The sequence below is a fragment of the Eptesicus fuscus genome, chromosome 19 (genome assembly GCF_027574615.1).
Source record: "Eptesicus fuscus isolate TK198812 chromosome 19, DD_ASM_mEF_20220401, whole genome shotgun sequence".
Classification (NCBI taxonomy): domain Eukaryota; kingdom Metazoa; phylum Chordata; class Mammalia; order Chiroptera; family Vespertilionidae; genus Eptesicus; species Eptesicus fuscus.
The window spans coordinates 36,274,136-36,299,136 of NC_072491.1; the positions used below are offsets into that span (position 1 = coordinate 36,274,136).

General features: G+C 41.8%; 1 protein-coding gene and 1 pseudogene across 1 annotated transcript in view; one reads left to right on the plus strand and one right to left on the minus strand.

The window, feature by feature from the left end:
- Positions 1-20,877, plus strand: part of ADHFE1 (alcohol dehydrogenase iron containing 1) — a 31,101-nt gene extending 10,224 nt beyond the window's left edge. The window contains exons 7-14 of the mRNA XM_008150373.3: positions 670-747; positions 2,206-2,311; positions 5,160-5,312; positions 7,109-7,207; positions 9,981-10,059; positions 10,220-10,316; positions 12,877-13,034; positions 20,385-20,877. Of these exons, the coding sequence (XP_008148595.1) occupies positions 670-747; positions 2,206-2,311; positions 5,160-5,312; positions 7,109-7,207; positions 9,981-10,059; positions 10,220-10,316; positions 12,877-13,034; positions 20,385-20,468 (854 nt within the window). The 3' untranslated portion in view covers positions 20,469-20,877. The remainder of the gene's footprint in view (positions 1-669; positions 748-2,205; positions 2,312-5,159; positions 5,313-7,108; positions 7,208-9,980; positions 10,060-10,219; positions 10,317-12,876; positions 13,035-20,384) is intronic.
- LOC114234702 (40S ribosomal protein S8-like) lies at positions 2,434-3,049 on the minus strand (annotated as a pseudogene).
- Positions 20,878-25,001: the final 4,124 nt, after the last annotated feature.

The window sequence follows — 25,001 nt, forward strand, 5'->3', positions numbered from 1 at the left end:
TGATGTCTGGCAAATGGAACCCTCTGGTGAAACTGTGTCAGCATCACACAGAAGGGTGATTAGTAAAGTTTAGAAACTTGACAGAACTACAAAACCGCAAGCCCAGCAAAGGCAGAGCATTACTGTGCTTGCTGCCAAGAGGGAATAAAGACATCTTTCAGAGAGGCAAATACAAGTGTTCTTCCTAGAGATGCCCCGCAGCCTGCGTTTGAATATCCAACTGCAGCTGCTTAAGCTCTGGCACTAGAGGAACCTGAGGTTCCCAGAGCTCCTCACTGTTAATACAGAAACTTTAAACCTGCATGTGTGTTAATACAAATGTGGACAACATCCATACATGTTAACACAGATACAGATATCACATATCCACTTCAAAATGCACATACATGTTATACATGCATGCATGTTAATACAGAATGGACATTTTACCTGTTAAACATGCATGTTAATGCTGACACTGGCATCATATTATTGTACATGCATGTTAATGCAGGCACACACATACATGTGAAATATACATGCATGTTCATAGAGATACACACACCAGACAAGCAATGGAGGCAGCAAAGCTTCCTTCTAACTTAGCTCCTATGTCCTAAGGCTGAATTAAGTGTCGCCACTGACCTGTATTTAGAGGCTCTATTGATAATTCTTATTATTTTGTTCAAGTCCCAACTACTTCAGGAACTGGAAGTGAAACTACTGGAGTTGCCATTTTTGACTATGAGCCTTTGAAAGTAAAAATTGGTAAGAACTCTGCCCTTGACTTGTTAAAAGTTATTTTACCTTTCAAACCTAGCCCCTTTTATTTAATCCTAATCTTTAACCATCAAGGAGCTGTATAGTTAAGGGAACGGTATATACATGTACACATTTTCTTTCTTTTTCTAAGTACATGTGAAAATATGAAACAATCTAATGAACTTCTTTTTGAGAATTACCTAGAAAATATATTGAAATGCCATGAATCTTGATTGGCTATTTCTCTGCGCAAGTTAGTGACTGTATGTCAATGATAAAGAGTTATTCCCTTTCTTGGACATCTTTCTTGCATTTTAAATTAATTTCATTGAGATATAATTTTTTAAAAATATTTTTTATTGATATCAGAGAGGAAGGTAGAGGGAGAGAGAGAGATAGAAACATCAGTGATGAGAGAGAACCATTGATTTCCTGCTTTCTGCATGCTCCCTACTGGAGATCGAGCCTGCAACCTGGGCATGTGCCCTTGACCGGAATCGAACCCAGAACCCTTTAGTCCACAGGCTGATGCTCTATCCACTGAGCCAAATCAGCTAGGGCGATATATAATTTTTATATAATAAAATGCATACATTTTAAGAGCCTGGTTTGATGGATTTTGACAAATATAGGCACCCATGTAACTATACCTCAATCAAGATATAAAACATCAACCTATATCAACCCTCCAGTCCCATTCCCAAATAACCACTGTTCTACTTTTCATTTCCTTTGTCCTTTTTAGCCTATCTTCTTTTCTGACTCTCTGCTGAGGTGGTAAAAATGTCCCTCTACTTGAGTCTGGCTCAGTATCCTTCTTTCAGGCCTTTGTAACAGAATAAATTGACATTCAACCACATATTTATAGTAACTTCTCTTTTTTAAATTAAGTTACATTATACTTTGACATCAAGAAATAATAGCTACCAACACCGAAATTCCACCCTACAATTTTTAAAAGACTTTTCCATGATGTTATCTAATGTGATCCTTACAACAGCTCAGTGAGGCCCTGTGATTGGATAGTCTATTCTCATGGAGAACTCAGGGAAACTAAGTGACTTGCCCAAAGACACATGGTAAATTGCAGCGCAAAGACCCACACCAAATGTGAGCTAGTAAACCAGCTCTCTGGCATTTCATAATTAAATAAGCCCTGGTTTGTAGCACTTGCCAATTTCTGTGGTATAAATATTCCTACCGTAGTCAGTGATGTCACTCAACCTGCCCTTGGGAAGAGACACACATACTTGGCTCCTGTGAACGGAAAGGAGTGTCCTCTCCACTGAAAAACCCAGGTTTCTACCTCCAGATCTCTCTCCACTGCTCCTTGCAGCCTCTCTACATGAGAATGACTCTTATCTCATAATTTTTATACTTTAGGATAATTTGTTATCCTCATGTTATTTAATGTTTTTAAATGAAGTCCATGCCTATAGCCTCCATTGAAAATCCCTGTCCTAGGCATTGGTTCCCGAGCCATCAAACCCACGCTGGGACTGATTGACCCTCTGCACACCCTGCATATGCCTGACCGGGTGGTCGCCAACAGTGGCTTCGATGTGCTTTGGTAGGTACCTGGAGGGGCATTTTCGGTACCTGGGTTTTGGACAGTATTTTGTTTTCTTTTTAATTTATTTTTTAAAAGAACAATAAGCACCTTTATTTCATGATCTAAGATAGGAGGGGGATTTATTTGCCTTTCTGGGCCTTGATTTCCCTCAGCTGGAACTCCAGCTCCTTGCCCTCTAATACATAACCATCTCCTCAGCCAAGGCTGGTCGTGGAGTGACGCGTGCAAGAAGCTTGCCCTGTCGAAACTGCTCCTCTAGAAGACTGCTGATTGTGGCATTCTTTTCCCTTTCATCATATTTCTTCTGAATTTTCTTGGATCGATTTTTGTTTAAAATCTCTTCCTCCTCAAGAGTCTGCTTGACCCCCTCCCTGCAGCCCAGAGGCAGTGCCTTGTGGGACTCATACCACTGTGGGTACCATGTGCTGTCAATGAGCAGGGTACAGTTCTTTACTAGGTGCAGACCAGTTCATTGTTGGATGCATTCTAGACAACATCAATAATCCTTGTTTTGTGCGTATAATACTCTGAGCCCCAGGAGAAGTTGCTCACGTCCAGCCTCAAGGCTCCGTATTTCTTGTTGCCTCTCTGCACACAGACTGGGTGTGTTTGGCAAGGGCCAATTGTAATGTCAACAGCAGGATGTCCCAGCTCATGTTTTCACTTCTTGTGGTAGGGCTTTCTCTTGCCCCCCGTCTTGTGGTGCTTGTGCCAGTGGTTCTGAGAGATGCCCATGCTCAACACCAGCTAGAAAGAGTACAGTATTTTCTTCCTGGAAGTACTTCCTAAGCATTCATTGATTAGCACGCCACAGCAGCCCCAGCTTGGACTGTCGTTATTCCCTTTCCTAGATGAAAACAAGGACACTGTTAATGAGTAGGTTAGTGAATAAGTGAGGCCCTGGGTGAGCCACAAACCTGCTGTTCAGGATGGACCATCCCAGCCACAGATGTGGCCACAGGGACATGGCAAAAGGAGCAGCCGGAGCTGGCATGCCTTGTGGCTACACTAACCAGGGAATGCCCAGGGCTGCCACAGCACGGAAGACGGCAGGGAGGGGAGCTGACATCCCTTGAGCTGGGCCCTGCACACCCTGTCAGCACTTCATACACATATCACTTCTCCACAGCTCTGTGCCAGGTGAGAACTCCCTCTGAGATGTTTAGCAACTTACCCATAGTCTACTGCGGGCTCCCTGGGCTTCAGCTCTGTGTGCGATGGCTTCCTAATCAGTGGCTTCTACCATAGACCTTGCTTCTGAGCTCCAGGCCATTCATTCCAGTGGCTTCATGGAGGTCCCATGGGCACTTCACATTCAGCATGTCCCAAATTACCCTTTCATCCATTTTCACACACTTTTTTTTTTTTCATGTTCTAACATCTCAAATCAGAACATATTTTAAAATCTGTAGCATGGCAGTATCGTTTTCTTCCTCAGTGGTACAGTTTTTAAATGGAAAATTGATAAAATGTGGTAATTCTTTTAATTTCCAATAAGCCCTCCCTGTCCCCCTTGCCCCCCACCCCCACCAACATGCCCCATGGCTTCTTCTCCTGAGTCGTCCCTTAACGTAGTGAGCAGCAGGACTCAGTATGGACATCTCCTTTCTCTAATGCCCGCACCAGCCAGCAGAATCTCTCTTAGATCTGCTCCCTCCTCTCGTGCCTCATTGCTCCTGTCTTGGTTTAGGCCTACCCCAGTAGGACAGTTGCAGTAGTCTCCTCATCAGTCAGCCTGTTTCCATCCCATAGTCCTTCCTTCCGTCTTCCATGCTGGCCTCACCAAGCTTGCAGAATCAATACGCGCGCGCGCACATACACACACTCACACACACACACACACACACACACACACACACACCCCTCTACCTTACAAGTCTTTCAACCCCTGCTATCCAATGTCCAAATTCCTTTGGCCCTGGAATGTCCCCAATGCTCTGCTCTTTATCTGTTTGGATAACTCATCTTTTAATTCCACTGGAGCGTTCTCTCCCTGATGGAACCTTTTCTGACCCTCACCTTCCCTTTCCTCAAGTACAACTGACCACTTTGTCCTTTGCTCTCCCCCACTGGGGGCCCTGTACATTGCTTCTGACACACCCCTCTCTTCACATGCCCGTCTCCCTCAGTGCAGTGTGAGCTTGGTGAGGGCAGAACCATCTTACTTACTTATCTGTCCGTGCCCCTTGCAAACCAACTGTCACTCCATGGGTACTCAATTAATAGCTGTCGAATGAAGTTCACACAAGCATGAGGCAACAGAGTAAGGATTCAAATCCAGGTCTCCAAATCCATAGCCTGCTTTTTTCACTACATTATGCTGCCTACTAAAAAACTGGAGAAAATTGTGTTCAACTCCTTCCTGGTCAAAGTTGTCAATACTTTGAAGAGTCATCTTCTAACAACTTGGAAATAAGATTACCCTCCCTAACTGGAAGCTACATAATAAATTTATAATGGACCAAAGCAGTCACCTTTAAGTGAATAACTCACAGGCCCAAAGACTTCACTGTCAATCCAAAGGAGGGGAGGGAGTTCAGAAGAAAGAATGATGGTAGTTGCCCTTCTAAGTATTTTCCAAGGAAGAGAACACCTGCCCTGAGGAATCTGCCCCTGGGGCCCGGTGGCCAGTTCTGAAGATGGACATACCCATGAGTTCAACCTTAGAGGCAATTCCCCTTGTTAGGACTTCATGGGGCTGACTAGTGGGATGCATTGTAGTTATCAGTACCACATAGCATATCCACAGTGGAGTGAGTACATTTCCAAGACAGTTTGTAGTCTTAATGGAGGGGGGAAGGAAGACCACGTTTTCAATCTGTGTATTTTAAATATTTCTTGTTAGCCATGCCCTGGAGTCCTACACCGCCCTTCCCTACCACATGCGGAGCCCCTGCCCTTCAAATCCCATCTCTCGGCCAGCCTACCAGGGCAGCAACCCAATCAGTGACATTTGGGCAGTCCACGCACTGCGGATCGTCGCGAAGTATCTGAAGAGGTATGCCACCCAGAGGGAATAGAAATAGAACAGAAAAACCACATTCCACCCTCATGTAAAATGTAGCATGCCAGATCCTGACGTGTCCTAAGTCTGTTCACCAAAAGGTCAGTCAGTGGACGTAGAGAAGCCTCAGAAAGCTTCTGGGAAGATGAGAGGCATTGAGGGGCGGCGGGGGGGGGGGGGGGGGGGCGCGGAGGGGTTGCAGCTAAAAACTGGGTTCTTCAGTCTGAAAAAGGTAAAGAAAGACAGCTGAAAGCTGGGTCCTTCAGTCTGAAAAGGGTAAAATAGGAGTCCCTAATTGACGAAGGAAGCAGATACAAGGTTTATTCATTGACGCCTCAAAACCAAAGCTAGGATGAGGAGAGATGTCCTTTGAGATTTGGCTACCAATGCCAGACAAGAGAACCACAGAGGCAGATGTTGGCTGTGCCCATCTGGGCCCTGGGCAAAGGCACACGGAATCGGCCCCGTGAGCACACTGGGAGGAGCTAAATATAAGAATTAAATGTGTGGAGTTGTCTGTCCCAGGAGACACAAAATGCTTCCTAAAAGGTTATGAAAGATGTATGAATGACATAGCCATAATAGGCCCCTGGGAGAGCAAATATATACTTAGAGATGAAAGCTGATCTCTGAGACATGAAGACATCTGCAAAGTCAGACTCCTAAGGGAGGGAAAGCACACAGCAGGTTAGGCCTAGATGTGAGCACGGTGCCTCCTCTGGCCCTGAGCTGGAAGCTGCTCTGGAGAGGGGACTGAGCCGGGGAAGGGACACAGGACTATTTCAGGCCCAGGGACCATCAGGAAGCACAGAAGCATTTGACTGATAACTGTCAGCGGTGTGTTTGGGCAGGAGCGGAAGGCAGGAGCAGCAGTGAGAGGTGAGGGGGTAGAACGGACAGAGGAAAGACTGAAGCTCCATCATTCACTATTTTACCTTGTTATTCGGGGAACACAGAGCGAACACTGGCTTTTGGAAAGGAGGCTCAAACGCCTAACCATTTCAAATGAAAGTGGAGGGGGAAACGCCGTGGCACTCTTATTTCATAACAGGAACCCTTAGCTCCAGGAAAAAATCGCAAAACAGCACGTGGGAAGTGGTTCGCTTGGCAGTCTCAGGTTTCATCCCCAGGACAGGCAGTGAGCTGCATCTGAAAGGGGCCTTTGAGAATTTGCTTTTCCAAAGTGGCACCGGGGACAAATAGAGCCAGCAAAAGCTTGTCCTACAATAACATCCCACTTCCACCATAATAAATATTAAAATAACATGTGCAGTTTCTACAGATAACAAAAGAGGTCTCCAGTGGGTCCAACCGGGGCCGTGTCACAGGAAGAAAGATGGCTGGACGGGCTGCAGGCAGCCCCAGGCGACAAGGACTCGGTGCCGTGAACCAGTCTGGGCCCTGTGCACTCTGAGTGTATGTTTACTCTTAAGTCCATTCACAGCTGCAGTCAAGGTCATTGACAAATGAAGAAGAAGAATGAGTCTCAGGGCACTTGGCTGGAGCAGCTCTCACAATCCAAGGGTCAGTGCGCTGCTTCCCCTGGCACTTTTATCACATGAGCAGCCTGACAGCGTATTTATTATGCCTCTGCTGAAACCATTGATGAGAAAATATGTTTACCCTCAGCTTTCCTTTAGAAGACAAGATGTCATTTGAATAACTTGCCTAATTTTTCTTCCTACCAAGTACCATTTCTTTTTTTCCAGCTCTTTCCCTAAGGCGGCTCTTGACTCAGTAGGAAATGCCAATGCTGATATGTTATTGTTAGGAATTTATATCATCCACAGGGCTGTCAGAAATCCCGATGATCTTGAAGCAAGGTCCAGTATGCACTTGGCAAGTGCTTTTGCTGGCATTGGCTTTGGAAATGCCGGTGTTCATCTGTGGTGAGCGAATTGGAGATTTTATTTCTTCACCTAAGCTACTGCTCTTAAATTTTTAAACTGTTTATAACTTAGGACAGGTGGTGATATTTAAATATGTTATGGAAAGAAGATATTTAACTTAGGGTCCTGGAATATTTTCTTAATTCTAATATAATTTATTGGGTCACGGATTTTTTTCTTTTTTGGTAACAATTTTATTGAGATATAATTCACACACTATATAATTCACCTTTTAAAATGTACAATTCAGCTGAAACCGGTTCGGCTCAGTGGATAGAGCATCGGCTTGCGGACTGAAAGGTCCCAGGTTCGATTCCGGTCAAGAGCATGTACTTTGGTTGCGGGCACACCAGCTGATCGATGTTTCTGGCTCTCTATCCCTCTCCCTTCCTTTCTGTAAAAAATCAATAAAGTATATATTTTTTAAAATGTACAATTCAGGGGTTTTTAGTATATTCACAGTTACCATTGCCACAATCAGTTTTAGGACATTTTATCACCCAAAAAAAGAAATGCTATACCTCTTAGCCTTCACCTGCCTATCCTCCTATACCCCCAGTCTTAAGCAACTACTAATCTACTTTCTCTCTATAGATTTGCCTATTCTGGGCATTTCATACAAATAGGATCATATAATATCTGGTCTTTTGTATCTGGCTTCTTTAACGTAGCATCATGGTTCATTCATGCTTGCATCAGTACTTCATTCCATGTTATCGCCAAATAGCATTCCATTGTGTTGCTTTTTCACATTTTATTTATCCATTCATCAGGTGATGGACATTTGGGTTGTTTCCACTTTTGGCTATTGTCAATAATGCTGCTATGAACATTTTTTCATCTCTATTGATTATATATACCTGGGAGTGGAATTGCTGGTAATTGTATTTTAAATTTTGAGGAACTTCCTAACTATTTTTCACAGCAGCTGCATCATTTTACATTCCCACCAGCGGTGGATGAGGGTTCTGATTGCTCCACATACTCTCCATGTGTTGTGGGGGATTTTTAAAACCTCAAATGCAGTATTTTTCTTCTAATCTCTCACAAAAAGAGAGATTAGAGTCTTTGCCAATAGCCCAGAATTAATCTGTTTGATCAGAACTTTACTGGTATATTGCCTTCAAATTGAACACCAGTGAGCATGGAGAATTGAGAATTTGCTAGGGAGAGTACAATAAAATAAATGGTCTCCCCCAAACTCTGCTGCCGAGAGGAGCACAGATTGTCACTACCTTTCTAAAAAGCAAGTGAGCAAAATCTCCCCAAAGTTTGAAAGATGTGTTTACCTTTTGTCCCACTAATTTTACTTCTAGAATGTAGCCTTAAAACATACCATATGACCAATGAATTTCCTTATAAGGATAATCACCTAAGAGTTATTTATAATTGAAAAATGTGGAAGCAACCTAAATTTCCAACAGATTAGGAATGGTTAACCAAAGTGCAGTACTCAAAGAATAAAATAAGGCTATTAAAAATAATGTTTTAGAAGAATACAAAATGATACAGGAAAATGTTTACAAAGAATATTAAGTAACAAAAGCATTGTTTAAAACTGAATGCAGAGTATGATCATATATATTAAAGGTGTGCATAAGAAGACTAGAAGGAAATATTCTATAATGGTTCTCTTGAGGAAATAGAATTATGGATTCTTTTAATTTTTTACAAAGAACATATACAACTGTTAAAATAAAAAAATTAACAAATATTGGCTATAATTAGAAAGGTACCTTTGAAAGCTACATGAACCCTGTCACATCATGAAGGCACACTAGGAAATAATTTTCTGAATATTTTGGAGCCTGAGAAATGTAAAACATATTCCAAAATACCCAACAACTCAGAGGACCCATAGCCTTCGATCTGTCTCATGAAAGATGGTAGGCTAGGGCCCATCCCCCTTTTATTTGATAGATAATCATACACTTTACCATATAGTTCATCTTTCTATGAAATGTAAATTTTTTTGGTGAATAAGCACAAAGCCATCTAATATTTAATAGACTTACAGGCCATTTTACTGTTATAAAATATTTTTATTTTTAATACATTAATTGTAATGATACTAACTTCTAAGAATGTATAGCTCCTGAATCATCTATTAAACTATATTATCCTATTTGTTCAGTAAGAACTCAAGAGGATATAAATAGTTCTTCCATTCCCCCCCCCTTCAAATATTCCCATAAATAAAAATCATGGTGCTGTTTCTTGAAAGTCTTTCAGACTAGAATAATCATTTGTGATTCAACTCCATTAGTATGTAACATTCTAAAGGATGTACTGATCATTGGTGGGACAGATCACTGGCAGGTCAAGCTTACATGTCTGATGTATCACATCTTGGTTTATAAATCTCCCACTGACATGGTCAGCTTGTGCAGGAACACACTGCCAAAATATTGCAGAGCAAGATAAAAAACGCATGCCCTGAAATGTATTAAAGAAACTTCAAAGTGAATTCTCAGTTTCTTCCAGATTATAAGGTTAACCAATGTATTTGGGGAGAATCTTCTGTATTAACATGTTTTAATGGTATACAATTTTATGAGCATTTGAATTTGAATATTTCAGAGGTTTTAATATGAATAACATCAAATATTGAATACATAACAGTATTTTTTATAGCAAGGAAAACAAAGTGGATAATTTTGTGAGATAAAGGTATTGTCTAGAGACTGTGAGGGCTCTCCCATAAGAGTATCTTTCTATTATCTTGAATTTCTGATATCTTTATGTCAACATAAAGGCTTTCTTTCTTTTCTAGCCATGGAATGTCTTACCCAATTTCAGGCTTAGTGAAGACATATAAAGCAAAGGATTATAATGTGGATCACCCATTGGTGGTAAAATCATAATACATTTTTTAATTAAGTCTCATATTCCTTGCAATTGCTATAAATGTATTTGTCAATTCTTGATTGCTCGGACACTAAATTACAGGGTAATTTAATGTCTAGAATATGCAGGTTGGCCCACCCGTCACCACGTTTTGTTCCTCCGCAGCCTCATGGCCTTTCTGTGGTGCTCACCTCGCCAGCGGTGTTCACTTTCACAGCCCAGATGTTTCCTGAGCGGCACCTGGAGACGGCAGAAATATTGGGTACGAATCATTACTCGTAATCCTGTGACCCACAGAGGTGGAGCACTTCCTAGGTTTGATTCTAAAGATAAAGGATAATACTAAAAAGAAATGTTGCTTTGAGGTAGTTTAGTAATAACTTGTCACTGACCTGCACAATTTAGTGCTAAAATTTTATAATTTTGTGTTCTAATAATCTGTTAACAGTGAACTGGAACCAAATATTGCTTATGTTAAGTTTGGAGTAATCATATTTCCAGTTTTCATCCCCAAGGAAAGTGAAAGTCTTTACATACAACAAATGTGGTAAAGGATTTTGGTGTGTTTAATAGGTAATAAAATGAATCTAGTTCCCAATTATAGAGAGTCTAAACAACTAGAAACTGTAGAAAAAGATCCCCAGAGGCGAATATTTTTGCTGCTCTGTAGAATAAATAATGCCTATAATAAATTTCCAGCAGTGCCTTTTGAATCTTAACGAGAAATAAAATTATATTCAGGATAGCTTAGTTTAGTAAAATTTTGGTATTTTTCTAAGACAAAACGTCTTTTAAGTACTTGAGTATTTGATTAACTGTCCAAACATCTTATTCCCCTACTTGTGTTTAGAGCAGGAAGGGAAAGTCTGAAAGAAAACTTCATTATACTCCTCTAGCACCAGCCGTTGGAGAGAATATTTCCAAGAAGGTGGGAATGACCACAGACATCCTTCCGCGGGGCCTCTTCATGCTCACTCCTCTCTCACTCTGACATGTGTGCTTCCGGCATGTTCAGGAAAGAAGTCCAGGGCTTGGTTTTCCAGCATGTGCTGTCGGAAATGTGCTGCCACCTTTACCAAGGATCTCGTGTTCCTTTTCCCTTTGGGACTAGGGATGTTGCTCAGCCATTTGTTGGGACTCAGATGCCTTTGGAAATATACAAACAGTGTAAATAGACAGGATCCCAAATAGTAGGCTACCTGGATGATAAATGGGAAAAATCTTAGAGAACGTACAGCTAACTTTCCAGACAACCACCAAAATTACTGAGAAAGCGATTCCTCTGTTAGACAAAACCCACGCCGGAAGAACCCACCAGTTCTTTCTTGTTGCATCGGAAACTTTGATTAATATTATTCTATACGTGGCCATTAATATTTTGATCCCCTAAGTAATCTTAGGTTTTCTTAGTTTTATACCAATGTATTCACTTTCCTACCCTCTCTTTTTTTCTAAAACACTTCGTAGAAAAACCCAGAGGTTTTGGTGGTGTGTTTTATGGCAGCAATCCCAAGAACATAAAAATCTCATAAACCTCGTATCGCGTGTTGCCTCTCCACCTACTCCATATTTTAGCTGCTGCTGTGTAGTATAGACTGGTCTTGTCAGGCAAGGTTTACCTTCCTACCCAGCTGCTCCACCAGCCAGCCCCGTATCTGGTTCTATTTATCCTTTTCCAGGATTACTAAACCAGTTCTCATTGTCCTAGAAGAGAGAGGTTAAAATTGATTTAATAATGTGCTTCAGGATGGAGGTGAAACGGACATTCTAGACTCCTTTTGAGCAATACAGAGAAAGTGGACGTGGACGACAGCTTGAGGCATTCTGGATACTACCTAATGCTACCTTCCCTTTGTAAAGTGCTTCACTTCCAGGCAGGGACTGCGTTCAACTGGAATAGATGGAGTCAGGGGTGCTAGGGTTTGGGGATCAGGTTCCTTCATCTGGGAGCTTTCACCACCACCCTTCCTAAGGGCAGAGCCCCCTGGCTCTTCCAGACTGATGTCTCTCTCATTTTGTGTATTAATTATTCATTATGTCCAAGTCCTGCCCTTCTACATCTCCAACGCTTGTCCACCTTCTCCCCCCTCCACCAACAGCAGCATCTACATATTAAACACTGTTTTCTGAGAGTCTTCATGTACTTGGTTCTCTCTGACTACTTCTGCAATATGTAGAGGAACCTGCTTTGCCCATTGGCAACAGAGTCCAAAATCAAAACTTTTTATAGCTATAGGAAGGAAATACTTTCCTTCCTGGCCACACATAATCCATTTCTGTCATCTTCTTCCTTTTTGGCAGGCAGTGTTGGCGTTTTCATACTTACATAGATCCTTATCTCAACAAAGGGTTTTTGCAAAGGGGTTTGTCTCTTCCATAAAGGATGCTGTGAGAAAAGACATTGAACACGTAATACCTCTAGATGTCAGCAAATTCCAGGCCTTGAAAGTTGCATAAGCTGTGTTTTCTGCCACAAATGCGCCTTCTTCTTCATTCAAACACCAGCCTTCTTTCTCGGCCTCCTTCCTGGGCCTCTTTTCTTGGCTCTGTTCCTTGTCTTCCCTGCCCACCAGGGGCGAGGAGCCCATTGGAAAGGTGAGAGCCGGGTTAGCCGCCCCAGTGGACTCCTCCGCACTGGCCTGGCCCATCTGTCTTCTGCGGGGCTGCCCGCTGGGCCGGCCTCCCTGCGGAGGCACATTGGGGCCCTTGTCCTCCGTGTCGGGGAGCCAGCAGTAGGTTATACATCAGCTATCGTGTGACTGACTGACTCCCAGGGCCAGCTTCCTCCTCTCTGTCCACAGTCAGCGCTTTGTGTCTTCCAGGAGCCGACACCCGCACTGCCAGGATGGCAGATGCCGGGCCCGTTCTGGCAGATGCCCTCCGGAAGCTCCTGCTCGATCTGGACGTGGATGACGGCCTCGCTGCCATTGGCTACTCCAAGGCTGACATCCCCGCGTTAGTGAAAGGAACGCTGCCCCAGGTAAGAGACGCAGGGCATCCTCACTCCCTTCTAGCTGCTGCAGGAGAGACAGCGTCCCACCTGGGGCACGCTGGGGGAGATGAAGACCCAGGGGTCCTCCAGCGGCTCCCAGGTCTCCTCCGCCAGATGGCCGCGCTCCCCTTCCCCAGGGGGATGGGGCCAAGGCTCCCTCACCTTCACATTCTTCCATAAAACTGGGGGCATGTGTGAAACTTTTATGATGAAACTGAAAGGAGCCTTTATAAAAATTCAAGGCAAAAACAAACCACATTTACATGGAGGTATGGCAAAACTTCCCTTTTCTCCATTTCTGCTCTTTTAAGAGTCCCCTATAAAACTATATACGAAGCTGTTACTAAAGAGCCACTGATATCGTTTTCCATTATAAAGAATTACAGATTCCTACAATTTTGCGTAGAATAGGCATGGCCTTTAAATTAAGACTACTACAAAATCATTGTTTTACGTATTTGGGGGGTTATATGTTTTATACATAAACATATAAAATATGTAATACGCATATCAGCGTCACTTTGGGTCTTATTTATTTAAATGTTGATAAAGAATTTAAACTGAACTGTCCTTTATTTGGTAGAAAAGTTGTAATAGATGTAGAGTTTCCCCTCCCAAGGTTCGCATGAAGAGAGTTCAACCCCCATTGGACCTCTCTTCCATTTGGATCAGATACCCAGATACCCCTGTGCTATAGCCTCAGATCCTAATAAGACAATACCATAAAACAGAGAGCTGGAGTGCTCCCCATGCTGAGTGCTCCCTTAGTCCTTCTGTCCAAAATGGGAAAGCCAGGAGCACTTGAACACTGTGAGGACATGAAGATAAGGCATGTCTGCCCAAAGATGGTCATGGGTCTGTATCCCTGAAATGGGAACAGAGTTAACTGGAATATCCCCTCACACAGCATCCTACTCACCCCACTCCAGTTAAGCAAGGGCCTCACACTAGCTTCTTCCCCACTTAGCAAATGCTTAGAATGTTGAAGCCCCCAGCTCATCTAAGATAATATTTGTATGGGTTCATTCATATCCACAGGAGCCAGGGAGGTAGCAGCAATGAACAAAGTAATTTAAGGAAATGGCAAGTGGTGGGGACTTTGGTGAACTGGAAAACTCATGGCTTATTTCATTGGGTAAGCCTCTTTTTAGCTACAATTTATTACATCCAAGTAGAAATTCAGATCCCAGTGTTGGTAGAACTTCCAGTTTTCAAGAAAAATTCACAACCTGGATGTTTGTATTGAAATCCCTCATTTCCCAAAGTACAAAGCAAACATGGCCCATGGGACACCAGTTTCCCTGATATAGACTGAGAATCGGTGGACTCTATTGTATCTAAAAATATAAAAATCTAAATGAATGAGAAAAGAGGAGTCTCATAGTGTAGCAAAGCTCCCAGGCTAACTCACAAACTCTTGGTTCTAACCCACAATCCAAGGGACTAAATGGCCAAAAAAGTATGACCATTCCAATTATTTTATCCAAATCTATTAGACTCTAAGTTCCACAAAGCCTGGAACCTGTCTGTTTTGGTCATCCATCCTCTATTGCATCTAGCATGGGCTAGTAAACATGTTAAATGAACACATACCTGCAACCCTTTCCTCCTATACCAGGTGAGCTTAATGGCTGAATGGTGGTAACTTTTTGAGAAATTTCCTTAGATAGGCATGGTCATCAACCAATGACAATGAGCGATTGTCCAGGGACCAGAGACCAAATGGTCATTAGGATTTTGATGTAGGTCTGGCTCTTACAGTATAATTCCAGTGAGAGTGTCCATTCTGCAAGGTGTCCTCTGAAAAGTTCTGCTTACATAGCCCAGGAAAGTGTTTGGTAATATGTGTTAGTCAACCTCTGTGGATGGTATTCATAATTTTCAGATGGAACTGTATGATATTATTGGCCATTTAACTGCTGTCAATGCATCTTCCAGGCATCAGGACACGTTGGCAGTGTTCACTGTTTTAATTCTACCTTGCTCAGACTTCCGCTTTCAGAAGCTGTTCCAGATTAACAAACATTTGAGTCCACCCACTAAAATAGCAAGTTAATTAGGTATTCTTCTGAATGCCTCAGCATACATATCATACTGGGAAATACAGATAGCAAAACTTTAATTAGACAAAACTACGTTTTTTGTTCCACAAAAGATGCAGGGTAAATGGAAATCTTTGGCATACAACTCATGTCCATAAAGTAGGATTCCCTCAGGCTGTATTCATAAAGCAGCCCCAACATGTATGCTGCCTTTTTCCCTTTTGATCATGTTAGAAACATTGTTAATTTAAATTAACTATCAGCCTGGCTGGTGTGGTTCGGTGGTTGAGTGTTGACCTATGAACCAGGTCAGGGCACATGCCCGGGTTGCAGGCTCTATCCCCAGTGTGGGGCATGCAGGAGGCAGCCGACCAATGATTCTCATCATTAATGTTTCTATCTCTCTTTCCCCCTCTCCCTTCCTCTCTGAAATCAATAAAAATATTTTTTAAAAATAATAAATTAACTATCACATTTGGAGTCAAAGTCATATATATAATATATAGAGAGAGATAGATATATAGATATAGATAGGTATAAAAATAGTTATAGATAGAGAGAGATATATTCACAGGCCTTTAGAAGGAATCTTAGAAATAAACTTATTTTGCAAATGAAGAACTACCATGGGTTTTTTTTTTGGTTTATTTGGCAACAATGAACACTTTGCAGGAATACTGTGGCAACTTCAGATTTTACAGATGAGGCACAGTAATCTTCACTTATTAGTATCACAGGATTTAAAGTAGTGAAGGGGATATAGTGGTTCCTGCAAAAAAAGGTTATTTCATGGAGTCGACATTTGATAAAGCTCCTTTTATGTTCAGCAACGAGGGATCATTTTTTCTCTGGAAGGAACAACCAGGCCAGTATTCTTGACCAAACACCGCGGCTCATACTGGCAGCGGCAAAGAGCAGCCCTGTGTGCAGCGGCTTCCAACCGCCGTAGCCAGGCTGCAAGGGGAGCGGGCAAGAATAAATTAATCTCCCAAGTTGGATTTCTGAAACTTCTAGAAAGAAACATTTACATTTCAAATCAAAACATTTCATTACTGAGGAGAGCTGTCTACCAAAATGAGCACTTCCACTCCCTGGCAGACAGGCCAGCTGAAATGTTGTTATTTTATGAATGTGCTAAAAGTAGTAGTCTGGATTTATTTCAGTGCCCATGTTAATCAGTTGTCCTTCGGTCTTACATGTCTATAAATAATAGCACATTGCAGAACACATCTTAATTCTGAGAGTTTAGCTTTTATATGGCATCGATGATATGTGTGGGGATGTATCACAAACGTTATGTCCTTGCGCCCATTTAACCAGTTGTTGGGGGTTTAGAAATCTGAAATCAGCTCAGCTTGACCTGAACCATTTCTGAGAGTTCTGAACTACTTCACCAAACATGAACAAGATCATTTGAAGGGCCTTTTAGCTCCTCCAATAAGACTTACTCCATTATCAACCCAATAATGGGACAGCGTTCTTCACTTCCTGCCCCTGCCACAAAGGCATACATAGGTCACCATGACCAAGTCTCTGGACCTTGCTACAGATTTTCAAAAATTTTGGGGTCTCTAAAAGATCTGCTGGGATGTACAATTTTATCTTGGCTTTATCCATACTCATCAGTATTGACCCCCATTCTTCTCCCATCTGTCCATCCATCCTTCCTTTTTTATAAATTAATTTTTAAATTATGGTAAAACATACCTAACAAAATCAACTATTTTAACCATTTTTAAATATACAATTTAGTGCCATTAAGTACATTTACAATCTTGTGCAACAATCACCACTGTCCATTTCCAGAACTGTTTAATCATCCCAAATAAAAGTTCTGCTCTATTGTGTAATGGTAAATAATATAACCATTGCCCCCTTTTTCCCTTTCCCCCAACCCCTGGCCACCTCTATTCTACTTTCTATCTTTATGAATTTGCCTTTTCTAGGTACTTCGTGAAAGTGGAATTATACAATATTTGTCCTGTTGTTTTGCCTATTTCACTTAGCATAATGTCTTCAGTGTTTTAGAACTTCATTCCTTTTTGTAGCTGACTAATATTCCATTGTGTGGATATACCATATTTTGCTTATCCATTCATCTGCAGCTAGACATTTGGGTTGATTCCACCTCGGCTCTTGTGAATAGTGCCGCTAGGAACATTGGTTTACAAGTATCTGTTTTGGTCCCTGATTTCAATTGATTTGGGTAATTCCATGTTTAATTTTTGAGGAACTGCCAAGCTATCTTCCACGGTGGCTACACCATCTTACATTCCCACCAACAATGCTCAAGGGTTCCAGTTTCTCCACATCTAACACTTTTAAACATTTGTTATTTTCCTTTTTTTAATAGCCATTCTAATGAGTGTGAGTGGAAATTCATTGTGGTTCTGACTTGTATATCCCTAATGACAATGTTGAGCTTTTTCCATGTACTTATTGCCTATTTATATTATCTTCCTTAGAGAAATGTCTAGTCAAGTCCTCTGCTATTTTTTTCCTTTCTTTTTTAAAAATATATTTTTGTTGATTTTAGAGAGGAAGGGAGAGAGAGATAGAAACATCAATGATGAGAGAGAGTCATTGATCAGCTGCCTCCTGCATGCCCCACACTGGGGATCGAGCCCGAAACCTGGGCATGTGACCCTACCGAAAATCGAACCATGACCTCCTGATTCATGGGTGGACGCTCAAACACTGAGCCACGCTGGCCAGGCTGCCTTTTTTTTTTTAATCCTCACCCAAGGACATGCTTACATTGATGAGAGAGAGAAAGAGAGAGAGAGAAAGGGAGAGGGAGAGAGAGAAATATCCATCAGTTGCCTCCCATATGTGCCCTGTCTGGGGATCAAACCTGCAACCCTTGGGTGCATGGGACCACTCCAACCAACTGAGCCACACTGGCCAGGGATCCTTTGCCTATTTTTTAATTGAGTTGTCTGGGAGTTTTTGTTGTTAAGTTGTAGCAATTATTTGTATATTCTGGATATTAATCCCTTATCAGATATCTGACTTACAAATATTTTCCCCATTCTATTAGTTATCTTTTCATTCTCTTGATAGTGTCTTCTGATGCATAAAAGTTTTTAATTTTGATGTAGTCCAATTTATCTGCTTTTTCTTTTGTTGCCTATGCTTTTGGTGTCATCCAAGAAATCATAGCCAATTCCAATGTATGAAGATTTTCCCCTATTTTCTTCTAAGAATTTTAAGGTTTAGCTCTTAGATTTAGGTTCATTTTGAATTAATTTTTGTATACTTCCTTCCTTCTTTTCATTCTTAGTGAAGTCTTACTATATATAATCCATTGTATGGGATACAGTGAGGAGGGAAGTAAAGTCCTTTTCCTTTCTCATGGAGCTTACATTCCAGTGAGGAATGAGAGACAATGGACATCTAATAAAACCTATAAATAAGATACAAGTAAAATCATTTTAGATACTGATAAGTGGTATGGAGAAATCTTGGTGATTTCTTGTAGTGTTGAGGGAACTCCAACAAAGGTGGTCAGAGAAGGCCTCTGGTTGGAGGTGGAGGCAGCCAAGTGAAGATCTGGGTGAAGCACCCCAGGCAGAGGGGAAAGGCTAAGACAGAGTGAAGATCAGCATTGTCATAGGACTGAATGGGGATGGTGGGACTAAGTGAGATGAACCGATGAGAGAAGAGGTAGAGCTGAATTGAAAACCAGGGCCAGATAAGGTGGCATTAAAGGCTATTGTTTTGTTCTAATTGCAATGGGAAGTCTTTGGAGAGCATTAAACAAGGGAATGGTATGATCAGATTTATAACAGTGGGGGAAGGGGAGGGATAAGAGGGGAGGGGGCACAGGGAGAATTATTCTGCTGCTGTTAGCCATTTGCCTCTCTCTAGGGGGTGAGAGTGGAGCAAAAGGTAAAACATTTTTATTAAATTTAAAAAAAGAGGCCTTTCAAGTAGAAAACAGAGGAGTGGAGGTGACTTAGACTTGGACTGTGGTGGAATGGGAGGTGAGAAGCGGTTGGATTTGGGATTTATTTTGCAGGTTGATCCAACAGACTTGCTGGTGTATTTAACACATAGGGAAGGGGAAGAAGAATCAAAGATGGCTCCTAGGTTTTTGCCTTAGTGACTGGGTATCATTTCTGAGATGATGAAAATGGGAGGCAGGGAGGCAGAGTTCTTCTATCTTGCATGTGTGAATTTTGACATGCCAATATCCCCCTTCCCACTGTCTTCATTAATTCAACAAATAACTGTTGAGGACCTATCTCCTCTGTGCTAAGCACTCTGGGAGGCACTGGGCATGGAGTGAGCACAGCCCTGCCCTCATGGAGCTTCCCTCTTCCACCAGGTGTGCTCCCAAACAAGTGCTCAGCACAAGAAAACAGACCGAGAGACCCAAACTGCTACATTTTTAAATTGTATTTAGACGCAGAAATTTGGACACAGAGTAGTCTTTATAATACCTTTTAATTTCCTGTCCCAGAGAAATCAAGGAGCCACCGATGAGAGTATAAATAGCAAAAGCATGTGCTGGCTAGCTCTGCTGACTTGACTCAATAATCAATGGAAAAATTAAACAAGTCACCAAATTCATTTGCAACGGTAGAGATAAAACCTTAGTTAATATTTTAAAAGGAGTCCCTTGTTGCCCATAGCCTGAAAATTATGTCCTAATGAAGTTCTTTTGCCTATCCCAGAAGTCCAAGTTGCAAAATATACAGTCTTTGAAGTCAGGGATGACCTGGTTCTGTTTTCTTTGCTGTGCCTGGGACAGTGTTCTCCGCACCCGGGGAACTGGCCAAGGTTGCTGACCAACACGGTTTGGTCATTATAGGAGGTGTTTTTCCTGAGGTTGGTTTAGTTCTGTCCATTTGAGCAGAAGGCTATTGGCAGGGCATAAGGCAAGGACAATTAGGCAAGCATTTGAAAGCTGTATAGCACAGGGAATCTAGTCAATAGTATTGTAACAACTCTGTGTGGTGCCAGGTGGGTACTTGAAATGTTGGAGGATCACTTTGAAAAGTATATGGTTGTCTAACCACTATGCTGTACACCTGAAACTAAGACAAAATAATATTGAATGTAAACTGCAATTGAAAAATAAAATGAGAAAGCTTTGTGGGAAAGAGGCGACACTTGATAAACTTTTGAGTTGGGAGTCAACTAGTATGAAGCAAACAAGAAATATGACCTTTAAAGATAGAACTATTATAAAGTCATTGCTTCTTGTGCCCCAGTTAGTTTGCATGACCTAGTAGCTTTTACAAACTGCCTTTTCAAAGCCCCGAGTAACTCCTTTTGTTGACTGTTTCAGGAAAGGGTCACCAAACTTGCACCACGCCCTCAGTCAGAAGAGGATCTGTCTGCCCTATTTGAAGCTTCAATGAAACTGTATTAATTTTCATTTTCACTGAAAGAATTGGCTGTGATAGTTCTGAAATCAGAAGTGGATCTAGCCAGAGCTCCACACATAACTTATCTGTTACCAGTTTGAATGTGATATAAATTTATCCTGCAGAAGGAGATTCCATGATGCTCAAAAGTCAAGCTACTTCCATAATACAGGTTAGACAAATGCCCAAAAGTATGGGACCCTGTTGTGTGTGTTCCTTCCCTATATTCTGAATACTGTCCCTGCTTTGTGTATCAAATGGGTAAAAACTCACTACCAAAAATATCAATGTATACATCCTATGTGCAGTAATCCATGTCTAGAAATTTATATTATAAAAGTACTAGCATGAATGTGTAAAGAAATATGGCAAAAAAATGTTTCTGGCAGCATTTTTTCCTAACAAAAAAATTGAAAGAACCTAAATATTCATTAATAATATATTGATAAATAAATTACAGTATATTAAGTAATAGAATGGTATTGTGCTATTAATAAGAATGAAGTAAAATGATTGGAAATATGTTTATGATATACTGCTAAGTTGGAAAAAAGTAAGTTGCTGAACAATTATATGTTAGTATGGTTCGGTTTTATGTTTATAATTAATTGTAAAGATATGTTTATATATGCATAGAAAAGAAGGATGCACATCAAAATATTAAAAGTTATCACTGGAGAAATAGAATTTGAGGTATAGAGACTTAAGAGAAAATACTTTATATTTTAGACTTTCACTTTTTATTTTATAAACGTCTATATTGTTTGGATTTGTTACAATGAGCATAGAAGTAATTTTAAAGGAGGCGGGAGAAAAGAAAGAAAAATACCACGTTCCTGTTTTAGGTCAGATTCATCTTGTTTTATAAAACTATTAGTAACTAATATTTAAAAGGTAAAAACAAATACAAAGGGATAAAATATTAGAGACTGATCTTCTGTCAAAGAAAATGTTCTTTTGAGAAAAACACTAACTTTTTTTTAATTAAGGTAGCATTGGTCAATAACATTATATAAGTTTCCAGTGTACAGCATTACAATTAAGTATTTGTGTACACTATAGCTTGCTTGCTACCCAAAGTCTAGTTTCCATCTGACACCAGGCTTTTGACCTGCTTTAATTTTGCCCTCCTCCCCTCCTCCATTTTTCCCTCTAGTAACCACAAATCTGTAGTCTGTATCCATGAATTTGTTTTTGTTTTGTTTTGGTTTGTTTTTTTGTTGTTTTATAGTACCCATATGAATGAAATCATACGGTTTTTGTCCTTTTCTAGCTGACATATATTTCACTTAGCATTCATGTTGTTGCAAGTGGCAATATTTTATCTTTTTTATGGCTCGGTAGTATTCCATTGTAAACATGTACCAAATCTTCTTTATCCATTCATCCGTCAATGGACACTTAAAAGAGTTTTCATATTTTAGCTATCCTATCTAATAAAAGAATAATATGCAAATTAACCATCACTCTGTTACACCCACAAGCCATGCCCACCAGCCAATCAGGAGGGAGTATGCAAATTAACCCAACCAAGATGGCTGCGGCCACAGAGCGAGCAGGAGGCTTGGGTTTCCCCGAAATGGAGGAAGCCAAGCTTTCCGCATGCCCTGGCCGGCCCAGGCCTCCGCTCAAGGCTACAAAGTTTCAATTATAGAAGATAAATAAATCCCAACAAAAATGGTGGCAGCCCCAGCCCTGGCCTGCCTTGGTCTCCACTCAAGGCTACAAAGTTTCAATTATAGAAGATAAATAAATCCCAGATACCAGGGCCCTCTGCTTGAGTCGCTGGGGGACGTGGCTGGCCTGCAAACCACCACAGGCCCCTCGCCCAGGCCGCCCCACACCCCAAGGGAACCCTCACCCTGATCCAGGACACCCTTCAGGGAAAACCAGCTGGCCCCCGCCCGTGCACCAGGCCTCTATCCTACCTAATAAAAGAATAATGTGCAAATTGACCATCACTCCAACACACAAGATGGCTGCCCCCATGTGGTCAAAGATGACTGCCCCCATGTGGACACAAGATGGCCGCCACAAGATGGCCAGCAGGGGAGGGCAGTTGGGAGGGACCAGGCCTGCAAGGGAGGGCAGTTGGGGGTGACCAGGCTGGCAGAGGAGGGAAGTTGGGGGCAACTGGGCCTGCAGGGAAGGGCAGTTGGGGGGGACCCAGGCCTGCAGTGGAGAGCAGTTAGGGGTGACCAGGCCTGCAGGGGAGGGCAGTTAGGGGCAAACAGGTTGGCAGGGGAGCAGTTAGGCATCAATCAGGCTGTCAGGGAAGTGGTTAGGGGGTGATCAGGCTGGCAGGCAGAAGTGGTTAGGGGCAATCAGGAAGGCAGGCAGGAGAGCAGTTGGGAGCCAGCATTCCTGGATTGTGAGAGGGATGTCCTACTGCCCGTTTAGGTCCGATCCCAGCATTTAGGTCTGATCCTACTGGGATCGGGCCTAAACGGGCAGTCAGACATCCCTCGAGGGGTCCCAGATTGGAGAGGGTGCAGGCTGGGCTGAGGGACACACACACCCGTGCACGAATTTTGTGCACTGGGCCTCTAGTTGTAAGTAATCCTGCAATGAACATAGCGGTGCACATAACTTTTCAAATTAGAAAACACTAAAATTTTACATGGTAATTACCTCTTTGGAAAAATGTTCCTGGTGCTCAGAATAAGTTAATTCAAGAGCAAGCAGTTTTGTAGTTTGCAGATGATAGCCTTGCAGATGGAGTCTAAGGAGCGTGATGGTCTGTCTCCCTGTTATTCCCGACCTGCAGAAACTTCTGTGGCTCATTTTTCCCCCCAAGGGTTCCAACACTGAGGTCTATCTGGCTCAAGCTTTGGGGTCTAGATCTCAGTGTACATGTGGAATTATTCACGTTTTAAATTGAATTGAAGTTATAATCACCTAAGTAATGACTATTTATTTAATTGCATCAGGGCATCATTGTTCCATTCAACCTTCCCAGACCCACTTTATCTCTATAAAGATCTTTATTTCCTTGAGATTTTGAAAATAACATTTAAATAATGTCTATTGTAAAATAATTTGAGATATAAAAATGCATTCTCTATCTCTCTTAAGTGTTCGATGCCTTTACTACCGGCAGTCAGATGTCTAAATGTGACTCACCAGGAGGAGTGTTTGTTATTCATATTGGTGATGACTCTAAAGGAAGGATTTAAAGGTCAAGCATGAAGAAACAGACTTAGGAAGCCTTCATATTTTTTTTATCTTAATACCGATCATTTTTGGTCCTCACAATTTAAGTATATGAAAAAGGTATGTTTCTTGACTTACCAGCTATTAACAGTGTGTGAGGTAGGAGATTAAGCCCATTTCCATAAACCGAACATTTTGATGTTTCTGAGATAATTGAGTGCATTTTTCTAAATCAAATCCTTTTTTTTTTTTTAATTTTCATTAAAAAAAAGTCCTCAGGTCTCACAGCTCCACTTATATGGATTAATTTACTTGCAAGGGCAAGGAACATTAAAGAACAGTATTCAAAAGTTTGTGAAATATTACTTTTATAAAACTACCCTCACCTAACTGGTTTGGCTCAGTGGATAGAGCATCGGCCTGCGGACTCAAGGGTCCCAGGTTTGATTCCAGTCAAGGGCATGTACCTTGATTGCAGGCATATACCCAGTAGGGAGTGTGCAGGAGGCAGCTGATAGATGTTTCTCTCTCTCAATGTTTCTAACTCTCTATCCCTCTCCCTTCTTCTCTGTAAAAAATCAATAAAATATATATTTTTTAAAAACTATCCTCTATGGTGGCATTGTCACTTAAAATACAAGCACATCCAAATTTATTTCATGATACAAAATACTAACCTATTTCAAATGAGTCATGTTTCCACATGTTTTGTTAAGTGCCACAATAAATAATGGACTGGTTTTGCACTCCTGTCCCTTCTCTATGCATAGGGAGTGCTGTGTTGGGCTTGGCATTGTTTGCGTAGCTGTGGACACAGCTGTGGGGTGTTTTCAGTGGTCAGTGAACTAAGTCTGCTCTTGTAAAATCCAGACAGGTACAGTATCAAAATAGAGAGAGAGAGAGAGAAATAATTGCTTTTCTGGCCTTTTAACCCTGAGAAAGATTAATGGTTGTTTGGATTAGAAACTGTACCCTAATGAGGGACTGTTGCCTCTGGGGAGTGGGTATGAGAGAGGGGACTGTTCACCTCTGGGTCAACACCGCACAGGCCGCTGTGTCTCTGATGACCAGCAGCCCAAGTCTGAGACAGCTGCCTGGGCTGGGGCTCCTCCATTAAATGCATAATCCCCTGAGACCTGCTGAGGAGGCCAGGCCACGTCCCAGCCATCACCATCACAATGGCCGGCACCAGGAAAAGCCACCCTTTGGGCAGAAATTGGTTCTTGAAGCCCTAGGTTGAATTACTGGCAGCTGGGGGTAGGAGGGTCTACTTTCTCATGCTATTATCCTACTGTCTTTCCAACCACCCCACCAACTCTCAGAATAAATGCATAAGCCCCACAAATTGCAATCCTGTTGGTGATTTTGTCCCATGTGAAATCCCT